The sequence below is a fragment of the Gastrolobium bilobum genome, unplaced genomic scaffold (genome assembly GCF_033153095.1).
Source record: "Gastrolobium bilobum isolate Gb01-03AN ecotype WA unplaced genomic scaffold, APGP_CSIRO_Gbil_v1 utg3870, whole genome shotgun sequence".
Classification (NCBI taxonomy): Eukaryota; Viridiplantae; Streptophyta; class Magnoliopsida; order Fabales; family Fabaceae; genus Gastrolobium; species Gastrolobium bilobum.
In genome coordinates, this window is record NW_026895180.1 from 436,762 (window position 1) to 450,291 (window position 13,530).

A 13,530-nucleotide genomic window follows, 5' to 3' on the forward strand; every position below is an offset into this window, starting at 1 on the left:
TCATCCCTCCACTATGAGTTCACACCCACCCTTCATTTTCAAATTACGTAGCATGTGAGCCATTGCTTCTGAGGGTTCCCGAACTTGCACTTTTCTCAAGGCAGTCAAAGACCACAGTTCATTTGGGAGATCATTCAACTCAGGACAGCTTTCAATGACCAGGTTTTGAAGGCATGGCATTGCACCATTGGCTAATTTCCAGTTTTGGACATACAAATATCTCATCTGGAACACCTTCAGTTGTGGGAACCCACCTGCAACGCAATTAAGGTCAAAGGAAGACCCTCTCACAGAACCTCCAGATAGTCTCAAAATTCGGAGTTCGGCAAGATTTCCCAAAGCATTCATCCAATGGTCATTCAAGGAAGTAATACCTTTCAATGTTAACTTGGTAATGAATGGAGGAAATGCGACCGCACACATTGTAAGGTCCAATTCACCGGAAATTTTTAACGCAGTCAGATGACTCATGTGCTGTAGGCTTGGTAAGAGTTCTCCTGGCTTAGCATTTATGTTCTGTTTCATTGGTTTTGTTCTGAGGCTAATTTGCAACTTGTTCAAATGACTTAAATGTTGTAGACATAGCAACAGTTGGGGGGCTTCTTCACCCTTGCAGTCTGAGGAGATTTGCAAGCCCAATTTTCTTAGTTTGGGGAACTTTCCTTCCTCTATGAGAGATGCTGTTTGTCTATTGAGTACAATGGAAGATATGGTTTGAAGATTCCACATAACTTCACCAGCTGATTCTGAACCGAAGCCACGTGGCATGATAGGCCCATTTATATACAGATGCCTTAACTGCTTGAGCTTCAACATTCCATAGGCGAAATAAATCTGGAAAGGCTTGACCCAATAGTGGTACAGGTCTAAGGTTTGTAGATTCCGAAGGGTGTATATAGAAGTTGGAATGGCTCTAGGATCTACCAACTCTATTCTCAAGTACCTTAAGTGAATAAAGTTCCCCAAGTTGGAAGGGATCTTCATTCGGCAGCGCCCAGCAAGCTCTAACACCTGAACCAATTTGAAGCTTTTGAAAAGCCATTCACATAGGCCGCGAGTAAGTTGGAGATCTCGGTCAAAGCAGAACAAAGAACGGACACATGACTGGTCATTGTTGCTTGAAGAAATGTAGCGAGACATGCTACAATGGATGGCCAGTCTTCGAGGTTTTGTCGGGATTACAATGTTATAATCGGTGCAAACTTCAAAAACCTTGTCCTTTTTGCTCTCAGATATGCAGAGATCCCGCAGAAGATCGTGGATGCGACATGTTTTCACACCTCCACTACTCTTCACTCGTGCTACTTGGACCAAACTACGATCAATGAGCTCGTACAAGTAGTCTTCGGCAACATCATCTGGATCTCTAGTCCCCGTTTCTCTTATAAATCCTTCAGCAACCCACTTTTCCAACAGTGGCCTAACATGGATTTCAAAGTCTTCAGGGAATATCCCAAGATATAGAAAGCGTGTCTTCAATCTTGTTGGCAAGTTATCGTAGCTGAGTTTGAGTACTATATCCTTGACTTGGGTCTCATCTCGAGTGAGATACCAATTGACATGGCCCACCACTTTTGACCATTCTCTGTGAGACTTTTCCTTGTTTGCTAGAAGCCCTGCCAATACGACAATGGAGAGAGGCAAACCGCCACAACTTTGAACTATTTGTTTACCTAGAGACTCTAGATCAGTAGGGTACTCTTCTCCCCGAAACACTTTCTTGGAGAAGAGCTCCCAGCTTTCTTCATCATTGAGAAATTGAAGTTCGTGTGGAGGATCTTGGCTGGTATGCGAGGCCACCTCTTTCAAACGACTAGTAATCAATATTTTGCTGCCTGTGTTTTCATCGGGAAAAGCATCTTGTACCTCGTCCCAATCTTGGGTTTTCCACAAGTCATCGAGCACAAGTAGATACTTTTTCCCCTTCAAGCATTCCCGCACTATTATCTTCAGCTCATCAGTGCTCAATATAGAAAAGTCTTGAGGCTTATCTATTTCCTTGTGTTTCTTACCCTTCTTGTTGCTTCTACGTTCATATTCAGGGTTCAACGTCAACTGCTTGAAAAGACCAACCAAAAGCTCCTTAGCTCTGTACTCGTTTGACACATAAACCCACACACTGCAATCGAAGTATTGTTTCACCTCGTTGCTTTTGTAGACCTTTCGAGCAAGTGTGGTCTTGCCCAATCCACCCATGCCGATGATCGGCACGATGTTACGCCGTGAACCCCCTTCTTCCATGAGGCGCTTGATGATTACCTCGGAGGCATGGACAAAGCCAACTACATCTTCCTCTTCCACATCTCTCCTTCGCTTGTGCACTAACTGCGCCCTCTCCTCTTCTTCTCTTAATGTGGATTGATCATCACTTTTTTCAAAGTTGTATTTGATCTTGTTGTCGCTTATGTTGTTGAGAGTGGTTGTTATATTCTCTATTTTCTCGGCTACTTCGTGGAGCAACTTTGCGTTGCCAAGGCCGCAGAGCATCCTAGTCAGCATGCTTCTCCTTTTGTGAATGGTGATGTTGGCAATGTACGTGTCAATGACATCCTCAGCTTCGTGGGAGACATCTCTGATTTGATTAACAAATTCTTGTTCTATCTCCGTCTTGCTCTTCTTATTCCCATCGAAGGTTTTGAGGTAAGCATTTATAAATTGGAGCTCGGTGTGAAGGGATTTGATTTTGCCTTCCACGCCCAAGAGCAACTTGGCTTCGTGTTCCAGCAGTTGGGACAATTTTTCTAGAAGGAAGGGAACCACGCTCTCAGCCATTATAGGGATGTGAGTGTATGAGAATAGATATGTGATTATAAATAGAAAGAGATTGTTGATGAAAGAAATTAAACTGATAGTTGGTGTTATAAAGCATTGATTGGCACGGGTTTATGCCAAGGGTGTTGCGTAGGTATTCCTTCCTTTGATGACTTGTGCAAGGTTCAAGGCATTCCTTGCTTGTTGCAAGCCTCTCAAGACATCCCTTGCTTGGTGCAAGGCTGAAGAAATGCTACCCACCTACCTAATCAAAGAAGATTCCCTCCTCATTCATATTTATATATACATATGAACACCTTTTGGAATATAGAGACACAAAGCTTTTGAAAGCTTTTGAAGTTTGATTTCTTTGTAACCTACTATTTTATAGTAGAAGTTGGGAGTGGATCCTCTCATGTGCTAGTTAATATGATCATGTCATGTGGAGCAATCATAATCATACATGGGTGAGTTAATGGTGATAGGGAAGGAGAGAGAAAAATATAAGGATAAGAAGTTACACAATCATCACCGTTGATTTAATTATTAATGGTTAAGATCCTCTCACATGACATGATCATGTTAAATTAGACATGAGAGGATCCATTTCCGTAGAAGTTTGAATGAAATTAATGGATTTTGGATTTCATTATTTTGAATAAACTCATAACATTGAAATATATATGGTGGATACAACGATGACTTAGAGAATATTATATGAAATTACTAAATCAAAGTCCCATTTAAATTGGATGAAAGTGGAACATAAGGAGAAAGCAGAGGTGCTCAAAACCACCAGAAGTTCAAACTATTCACAGTGCAATGACATCTTTGAATTGAATCAGTGATCGCAGTCTCCTTAACAAATTTGGCTAAAGTCAAAAATAAATTCCAAGCTCTTCCTTATTTTTTTCACAAATCCAACAGCAGAGCGTTATTGATTTGATATTTAATTGTGATGTTATATAAATATTCAAAAGAATAGAAATATATATTTTTTTCACTCGATTAGTAGTAAAGTTGCTCTTTTCAAAACAAAATCAAAATTTTAAAGTCAGGAAATAGCCTCTTTCAAAAATGTAAAGATAGGGCTATTTGAGTGAGCCTTACCATAAAATTTGTTTTCTGTCCTGTTACATTGTGTATGTATTTCCATAATTCAGAAAGACTTGAGGTCAACCATAAAAGTTTGATTGCACCTTCCCGTTAGGTGAAGCAATTGCACTCAATAATTCAGAAAGACTTGGGGTCAAGAGTTTTGTTTTGTTTTTTGTTTTGCTGCGTGAGTCTGCGTCCACGGCAAAGCTCAATTGCACCTTCCGGTTAGGCGCGTAAATTGCACCTTCCACTAATTTGCCTTATATATCTACATTTTTTTAAAAAATGATTTGCTTTTTAAAAGTTTTCTAATTGCCCTTTCTTTCTTTTTTAATTTCGGTTTTCTTAGGAAAATCTTGTACATCCGTGATGCGAAAATAATGCTTCTCTTTGTTAGAGAGTAGCTCTTTTTGTATATATCAATATTTTTGTATACCTCAATTTTTATTTTTTATTTTTTATAAGTGAATGGGTTCGACCCATAATTATGTCTATTGTCTATACTAAGAGAGAACTATTTTGAGTATTCTCCTATAACATGATATTAATAAAGCCCTTTATGAGAAATAAAAGGTGTGAAACCGATTCTCTTTTTTCTTCTTTTTTTCTATGCAATGAGACCTATAATATTTATGTGTCTACAACAATAAGTGTCATGCAACATTATATTCATAAAAATCTTTATTATTAGTTCATATTTCTATACACACATAAAAATTTGTAGAACCCCATGTGAATCCATATAAAAAAAGAGAGACAAATATGGATCACATATACTTTTATATGTACATGAGAGATAAAATTATTTCCTACAATATTAAAAATATTAAACCCTTATTATCATGGGTCCCTTTTTTATACGGTAACTGCAAATGGAATTTTTTCAACTTTTGCATTGAATTGATTTTTTTACATAATATCAAAGTCTCGGTATCCCAGATTTGATCCTCATTGTCCCCCATTTTCTCTTATAAAACTTCTTATCACAAGACGCCCAATGAACTCTTCTGTGACGGAACGTGTTAGAATATAATATAAACTATTAAAGAAATTTTTGGATTAAATTAATTCTTTACAAACATAAAAAAAAATGGCTTTCTATATGTTTTTTCAAGGAAAGACATTTTTCTGTATTATTATTATAAAAAATATTACTCTCATTTTACATAAGATAACTTCTCTCATGTTCTCTCACTTCGATTTTCACATCCCACCTTTTTCTTTTTCTTTTCTTTTTTCTTGTAATTGTGAGACGCACTCATTTTCTCTCTAAAACATAAAATAGTTATCTATAGTGAAAGGAGACTAATAAAACTCTATTATTATATTGCAAAAGTAAAACTGAGTCTCAATGTTTCCCCCAAACTGGCCAAAAGTCAAAGCAAAGCACAGGACTGGATAACTCGGAGTTCTAATTTCTAGGGATGCATTAATTCACGAACAAAACCAGTAACTTTATTCAGCATGCAATAAATCAGGTTGAAATATTTATGTTCGCTCATTAGATACAAAACGAAGAGTGTTCCAGGGTTCCACAAATAGCCACCCACTAGATGAGAGTAGATGTTGGTCTTGCTTATATCAAACGGCTGAGGTTCCATAAAGTTGTACATAGCTCAGCTTAAATGAAAATACACAAACATGGGATTACTTTGGAGTTTGGACCACACATACCCGACAAGGACTTGTTTGGGCATTGCATAACATTGCACTGAAAATCCTGTTCCTAGTTATCTGCAACAATTTAATTAAAGGATTCAGCTAGTTGATGCTTACAAGCTGAAACTTTATCTAATTCAAATCTCACCATGTGGTGATTGAGAGCTTGTTGTTGAGAAGCCAGAAGATGACATAGGAAGGGATATTGAGAGTTGAGTTGAGGAGAATGCTATCTGGTTGGATCTCTCATCTTCTAGACCAGACCATGATTCTCTGCTTTTAGGCCATTCATCAAAAAAAGGTCGAAGAGGCTGACCCTCATGCTTCACAGGTTCTCCTGACACATATTCACTAGATAAAAATGAATGCTGGGGATAATCACCCTGCAACATGGAATTATTACTCGATTTCGATGAAGAAAAAGAGGCAACTCTGGTTGACATCAAAGGCCAGGTGTTTTCCAGCTGCGACTCCATTTGGAGAACCTTGTTGCTTCCTGAAGCTTCAGAAAAGAAGCTATGTTCACCACCCTCAGATTTAAGTCCTTCAAGATACCTGTTTAGTTCAAGTAAAATTACCCACGGTTCAGGGGATGAGTGATATTGCTAACATATTCCATAGTCATGTTTAATTATACTGAAACTTATCATGGAGCAAGGTGCCTTATTGGCAAAGTTGAATAGCACAAACAAATAATTATGACGTCGATTATATGACATAAGCAACAAGAACAAATTGAAGAAGGCAAAGAGCAATAGACTAGACAAGGTCACCAATGCTATCCAAGTTACGAAGGTACTATTATTGAATGAAATTAATACAATTTAGGTCTCATTATTTTGAATAAACTCGTAAAATTGAAATATATATGGTGGATGCTACAATGACTTAAAGAATATTATATGAAATTCCTAAATCAAAATCCCATTTAAATTGGATGAATGAAACATAAGTAGAAAGCAAAGGTGATCAAAACCACCAGAAGTTCAAACTCTTCAGAGTGCAATGACATCTTTGAATTGAATCAGTGACCGCAGTCTCCCTAACAAATTTGGCTAAAGTCAAAACTTGAATAAATTCCAAGCTTTTTCTTCTTTTGTATCTTCCACAAACCCAACAGCAGAGCATTATTAATTTGATATTTAATTGTGAAGTTATATAGATATTCAAAGGAATAGAAATATTATTTTTTCTTTGGAGTAGTAAAACAGCTCCTTTGAGACCGAAAAGTGAAGGTTTCAAATCCGGGAAATAACCTCTTGCAAAAATGTAAGAATTGGGCTATGTAAAAAGATTTCCTTGATTCCTACCCTCACAAGTTGGGGTTTCATAGGGGGTGATTTTGATTTATAACTTATGATTTCAAAAAGTCAAAGAAATATGGCTGCAGTACAGAACAAGATTCACAGCTATATTTAACGATGTATGGAGAACGAGTTAGACAAACTTTTGTTGACATATATTGAAGGAAATGCATCCTTTCTACCAAAAGGAAAACTAGAAGACATTTAGTTAGTGTGCCTACCTTTCTCGTTATCCCCATGTGACAGATACTGTAGGCGGACAACAGAGCCTCACATTAGCATGCTAAAATGTTCCACAAAATTTCACCCAAAAGAAAAGTTTCACAATGCCCTTCATATTTAAGGAATAAATGAATGCAAAGAAAAGAAAATCAGAATGCAATTAAAGGGCCATCTTTCACCCTCAATATTTTGTCAAAGTACCCAACAATAAGTAGTTTGGAGACAATTTCGATTTGATGAAGGTCTCTTGATTCTAATACCTAGTCCACATGTCAAAGTGTCACCCAACACTAGAAAAGAGAACAAAAAGCAGCAACCGGACATAAACAAAATAACAGTTCAAGATTTAGTGAAAGAGCTACAATTTCCCTCTAAAATATTCAAAAAACATAAATAAAAATACAGAAGATGAAGCAAAGATAGATAGCTAACAGCTCCAGTCTTACTCTTGACAATATACAGACAAAAAATGGAGTAGATACTTCTGCAGTGAATAACATTCTAACAAAAAAATAGAAATCCACGGTACAAGCATACCATTATCCACATAACAGATATTCGTCTGTACAGTAATAAATTTCAAAAGAACTGCAGCAAATTCAGATGAAAATATTAAAACACGAGAACATGAAGAAGTAAAGGCAGTTCCATTAAATATGCCAAGCAATATGACCTTAATTAAGGGCATATTTTGTGTTCTGTTCTCTCTAGCTAAAGGTTTTTTTCCAATTCCAAGCAATCAACTGGTGTGAAATATAATAAGGATTTCTATACCTGTATTCTTTACTTGGAATCCCATAGGGAATGGAATCTAGATGATAGTTGGTATGTTCGGTTCCAGAACCAGTACCTTGGAGATTACCAAAGGCATTTCTGGGAAGGTTCTGGAAGTTTTCAGTTCCACTGCTGCCACCAGTGACAGTCAGTGATGTCACAGAGGATGATGATGGTGTCATAGTTTGTGATTCCACAGGCTTTCTTGAACGGTTGCGGCCACGGTGCATGTGGCGCTCACAGTACTTGGAGTCTGGGTATGCTTCCTTGGAGCACCTCCACTTTTTTCCATCAGTTCTCCTGCATCTTCCTGGCTCTGGGTCCACCTTCTTCCCATAGAAGGAACAGTAGCTCACTGCAAATTTACATGCACGCTTAGTTATGCATAGGTACTTTATTAACAACATTCCAGACACATCCTATGCCACAATGAATTAGAGACATTCATTTAGCAGCAATAAAGACAAACTAGAAGTGTACATAGCTATAGGTGAAAACTCCAGCACTAAATATGAAATATGGGGTAGGTTATACCTAACTATTTTCCCTTACAACCATTTTTGCCATCGTTAGATTAAAATCAAATCAACGGTTACAAAATGATGTAAAATGAGAACAGTTGATTTTAGTCCAACAATAACAAAAATGGTGGTAAGTGGTTGTAAGGAAAAAGCAATTGTAAATATAACCTATCATGAAATATTATACCAGTTGTAAGATTTACTAATAAGTATAAAAATATGAAGACAAGGGAAACAAACCTATCAACAATTAGAAATCTGTGTCTCTCAATAATTTCATCCAGAAAGGGAAAAGCAAATTCCTATGAAAGATACGGAATATGATTGCAAATATCTTATTAAGATATAGTGTTTAATTTCCAAAAATAAAAGAAAACCCTCCACCTTCTTAGATAACAATCCACCGACCAAGCTTCATGGATCCTTACCATAAGTTTATTGGGTCCTCAGGGACAAAAGGGCTATATATCCATTTACACTTTTTAGGGTTGAAAATTGAAAGGAAAACATTACTGTTACTTGCACATAAATGTCATGTTTGGATTCCTAAAGGAACTAACGAATGCCAATTAAAGAATAGAGATTTAGACAAAAACAAAAAAAAAACAAAAAAAAGAATATTTCAGTCTCTTTATTTATTTATTTATTTCAATCTTAAAACATGAAAATAGGAAAACATTATCAAAACGAATTCCTCATGTACAACAATAGAAAACCAATGGTTAGGAAGAGGATTTGAGAACTCACAAGTGGGATGGTGAAAGAAGCTATGTGAAATAGACTCGAAGCTCTTCTGAATGGGAAGCACAAGATCAGGTGGCACAGGAAGACCCGCCACCATGTACTTGAAGATCAAAGCTTGGTGCTCCAGTTCCTGCCACTGAGACACTGTGAAAGGCGACCTATTATAACTGTTACTGAAACCCATCATCATCCCTCCCCCACTGCCACCACTGCTACTCACATTCATATTTTCCACTACTTTTACTACTCCTATGAATAATACAACACTCTTCTTCAATGTCAATATCAAAACCAAACATAGTCAGACACAAAAATATGTTATCACACTCAGATCGAGCTTTGTCGGAGCCATTTGGTTTTGCTCTGTTTCTTCCTTTTTAACACTCCGCGCGTGTGGATTCTGTCCGGATGGCGATGCTCCCAAGTTAAAGTAAGCTAATATGTTTAACGCTTATAATTTCTTCTCTTATTTAAATGGAAAATAATTTCCTTATATCGTAAAAAAAAAAGTTATATTATCTAGTAGAAATAAGATTATAACAAGAGACCCAACGGGTGCAGCTCAGTTGGTAACTTGGCGCTGAGTTAGTGGGGTTGGATATGTGTTCGATTCCCGCTAAATGCATTCTTGGGGGGCTAAACCTTTAGCCATCACTGTTCCCCCGCACTCCGGATTAGTCCTATAGCCGGCTCAAAGAGTCGAAGCTCGTGGGGATACCGGAGGGAGCCAACTCGTCTTAAAGAGATAATTAGGGTTGAGTAACTCCAAAAAAAAAAAAGATTATAATAAGAGAAGTTCACCAAAAAATAAAAAATTATAATAAGAGAAGAAAAAAAATAGAGGTTGAATTAATCTCTCATTTGTGTGTGCTAGAAATTTGATTATCTTATGTAACATAAGATAAATGTAATCCATCTAAATTAATAATATTGCATACATAAGATTACTTTTCTTTAATTATTTAAAGGCTTTAATGTTCATATAGTTAATATAGATAAACTATATTATTTTGAGTTAAAAGATTAAAAAATTATAATGATAAAGATTATTATAAATTTAAAATAAATTATAATTATAAAAATACATTAATATTTTATCACAAAATAATATTATTTTAGACTCAATACAGATAACTTATTTGCATTCACAGCTAAAAAAAAATTCTTATTTAAATCCATTTCTATAACATCAAGCGAGATGAAAGATGAAATCGAAATGTAAAAAATAATAATTTCTTATACGAGAAGATTTTTTTCTCGCGGTGAGAGTGGTTTCCACTTCTTTTGCTGTCAACCGGAGATTTGCAAAAGAAACCATTACCAAAAATGAACACGGAAGCAAATGATGATAATTTAATTGACATTAAAGAAAAAAAAAAGAATTGAGTAGGTTAGATAAAAGTATGTGTTTGATCTTCCTTGTATTTAAGAGAAATTTAAAGTCTAAATCTCTAGACCACCCCAAATCAGACTTGTGATGAAGTGATAAATCGATCGAAATATTTCAATAAAAAAAAAAAAAATTACCAGCAAAATGCTTTGTTAGTGAAGTATCATTTTACTCATTTTATCGCGAGGGCATTTACTCTTTTAAAATGCTACCCGTTGGCGGACAGCAACAACACGTGATGGGCTGGAGTAAGGCCGGGCCCAGTGGCCCAAAGCACCAAGTGACGGTGATTTTTGGAATGGCCACCGCTGGAGGAAACCATCCACTGGTTGCCGGAATGCAGGTAACATTTGATGTGGGGCTCAAACTCTGACATTGGCAAAAGCAAAATCGTAAATCACCAAAATGTGGTACAAAGCGATACAAAAGTTTGCAATTCCAGTTTTACGCTTCTCGGTTCTGTATCATTGTCTATGTACCCTGTACCTTTGGCCGTAGGCACTGTATCATGGTCCTTGCGTTTCATGCTTATAATTGAGATTGAAGGAGACGACAAATAGAATAGGTATATTGAATAACTGAAAAACATCTGTGTAGTTAATGCAGATAATTACGGGAAAGTTTAAAAAATTATAATTATAAAAATTATAATAACTTTAAAATAAATTAAGATTACAAAAATATCATGATTTCTATCCCAAAATAACGTCGTATTGAGTTTAGTACAGATAACTTATCTGCAGAAAAAATGAACTCGTTGAATAATAGGATAATTTTTAGAGAAAGATTAAGTTTACAATTTTTTTTGCAATAATTTTTTATAATTATTGTTTAAAATTAATATCATTTTGAAATTGTTGATTTGATTTTAATTCAAGAGTAAGAAAAAAATTGTAAAAATTTATAAGAGAAAATAAATAATAAGTATAATATTTCTTTAATTTTTTTGTTATTAATTGTTTAATGATAAACATAGAGAACCAAAAATTTGTGATTTCCATTAATAAAATAAAGCAAAATTTATTATGATGCTCTTTGTATCGTATATATATATATATATATATATATATATATATATATATATATATATATATATTTATTTATTTGATAAATAAGAAGGGGCTAAAACTCCAAACACAAACTCAGTTCAGAAACACCCTACGAGAATTATAAACCAAAGAAATTTCAGTCAAATACAGTGGCAAAATTCCAGGAGGAGGGGAATCAAAGACTCTATAATTACTCTCCAAATGGTACTCCAATGGATATTTAGACAGCCAGTCCGCACAACTACTGTTTTCCCTAAAGACATGAACCAGTTGCACCTTCCAATCTTTTTGTAACCATGCTCGAATGTGAATCATCAAACGAGACTCTCGAGCTGCTCCTCCACTTTTGATGAACAAAGTGCTCACTGAGACTCGAGCTGCTCCTCCACTTTTGATAAGCAAAGTGATCACTGAGCTAGTATCATTTTCTAACAAACAACCTCTCCACCCCTGTTCCAAGCCATTTCATGGGATAATGAAATAAAAAATTACTGATTTTTTCACTGTGTGTCGTGGGTAAAATTTTATATCTTAATTTGAGTGAACAATAAAAATTTAGAGATTCTCTGTTTGATTAGTGTTTTTAAAAACAGTTTTTTAGTTTTCAGAACAAAAAAACTAAAAAATTTGTTTGATAAGACTTATTTTGTAAAAAAAAAATTAAAAACTGTAACTATTTTTTTGTTTTTAGAATCAAATTTAAAGAACATGTCTGAGTTGTTTTTGTTTTTTGTTTTGGTTTTTAACTTTCAAAACAAAAAAACACAGAAAACAAATGTTTCCATACTTATTCTACAAAACAGTTTTAAGAACAAAAAAAACCAAAACACAATCAAACGGGCTCTTGTATTTCACTTTTATTTTTTCTATTATTTAAATAATTAAATAAAGTACTTTTTTTTTCCCATATCGTACTTTTATGTTTTAGCAAATCTAGATGAATGAATGGATGAACTCAGCCAACGTTTTACAACTCATGGTCAAGAATGGTTTAATTATTCATGGGTTGCTGGTACCCATACTTTTATTTCATTCATGGACCACACCCCTAGGCCCTCTATAGCATCTACTATTTGTTGGTTCCTGTTTTTGTGTTTTTGGCATGGTTCACCAACGATTCCTCGTGAGGAATGAGATAACGTCAACTAATTGCATCATTCCTCAAGAAATCAATATTACATTTACATGACTTTGCTCAGGAGACGGAAGAAAAAGTCACCCTATAAAGCAAGTTCCCAGTGTTTGTGGTTTCCTGATGGGGAAAAAAATTAAATAATAATTTAATAAAAAATTACATAAATATAATCATTTTAAATGTATTTATAAATGTATAACACTCAAATACATTCCATAGATGCGTGACGGTTGGAGAGACACTCCCCACAAGGGCATGTTTGATCAGAGAGACACTCCTCAAGGGGCATGTTTCACTGGTGCTGATACGTGGCACAAAAGTCAACAATATACCCATAAAACTTTGGAAGTTCATAACTTTTGTGTCCGAATTAGGTAAAAAAAAATTGATTCCACACAACTTTTTGATATCTACGCAATGACATGTCATTTGATATATTTTGTCTCTCACAAAAAAAAAGTTCGATTTTACAACAATGATATCATAAGAACGTTTAAACCCTTTTTTTTTTTGGGTGAAATAAACCCAAATTAATAAAGAGAAAACTATTGTTATGATTAGAAACATTCATAATAAAGATCCTTATAATTATGGTACCATTGTGTTATTTATTGAAAAAGTTTGAATTACAAAAAAATTATCTAATTCAGAAACCCGAGTCAAAAGTTATGGACTTTAAAAATTTTAGAAGAAAGACACGCCATATAGGGGGTGTAACACTTGGTGCTGACATGTGGCACAAAAAGTCAATAATTTGATAGTAAAACTTTGGGAGTCCATAACTTTTGACTTTGGTGTCCGAATCAGGTAAAAAAAAAATAATTTCACACAACTTTTCGAGATATACACAATGAGATCTTCTTGAAGGGGATTTGGTGAAAAA

The 13,530-nt window shown here is 35.1% G+C and overlaps 2 protein-coding genes across 3 annotated transcripts; both read right to left on the minus strand.

The window, feature by feature from the left end:
- LOC133297678 (disease resistance protein RPP13-like) lies at window positions 1-2,772 on the minus strand. The gene is made up of 2 exons (XM_061496848.1): window positions 945-2,772; window positions 1-251 (listed from the first exon to the last, which is right to left on the minus strand). Exons 1-2 carry the CDS (start codon window positions 2,770-2,772, stop codon window positions 1-3), a joined length of 2,079 nt encoding a protein of 692 aa, XP_061352832.1.
- Window positions 2,773-5,317: 2,545 nt separating this feature from the next.
- On the minus strand, window positions 5,318-9,452 carry LOC133298356 (growth-regulating factor 5-like). Of its 2 annotated transcripts, XM_061497634.1 has the most exons (4): window positions 9,077-9,452; window positions 7,809-8,163; window positions 5,657-6,063; window positions 5,318-5,583 (listed from the first exon to the last, which is right to left on the minus strand). In XM_061497634.1, the coding sequence occupies exons 1-4, from the start codon at window positions 9,297-9,299 to the stop codon at window positions 5,576-5,578; spliced, it is 993 nt and encodes a 330-aa protein (XP_061353618.1). In that variant the 5' UTR covers window positions 9,300-9,452; the 3' UTR covers window positions 5,318-5,575. The 2 variants fall into 2 exon arrangements, with proteins under 2 accessions (XP_061353618.1, XP_061353611.1); XM_061497627.1 differs by having other exon boundaries at window positions 5,318-6,063.
- Between the last annotated feature and the right edge of the window lie 4,078 nt (window positions 9,453-13,530).

Bases quoted from the DNA above. Each gene is read 5' to 3' on its own strand.
- LOC133297678 (XM_061496848.1), bottom strand. From the start codon at position 2,772: ATGGCTGAGAGCGTGGTTCCCTTCCTTCTAGAAAAATTGTCCCAACTG. The intron at 252-944 runs GGTACTTGAGAA...GCGTTGCAGGTG, and splicing joins GGGGAACTTTATTCACTTAA to GGTTCCCACAACTGAAGGTG.
- LOC133298356 (XM_061497627.1), bottom strand. From the start codon at position 9,299: ATGAATGTGAGTAGCAGTGGTGGCAGTGGGGGAGGGATGATGATGGGT. The intron at 8,164-9,076 runs GTGAGTTCTCAA...GTAAATTTGCAG, and splicing joins CTTCTTTCACCATCCCACTT to TGAGCTACTGTTCCTTCTAT. The intron at 6,064-7,808 runs GTATAGAAATCC...TGAACTAAACAG, and splicing joins ATTCCAAGTAAAGAATACAG to GTATCTTGAAGGACTTAAAT.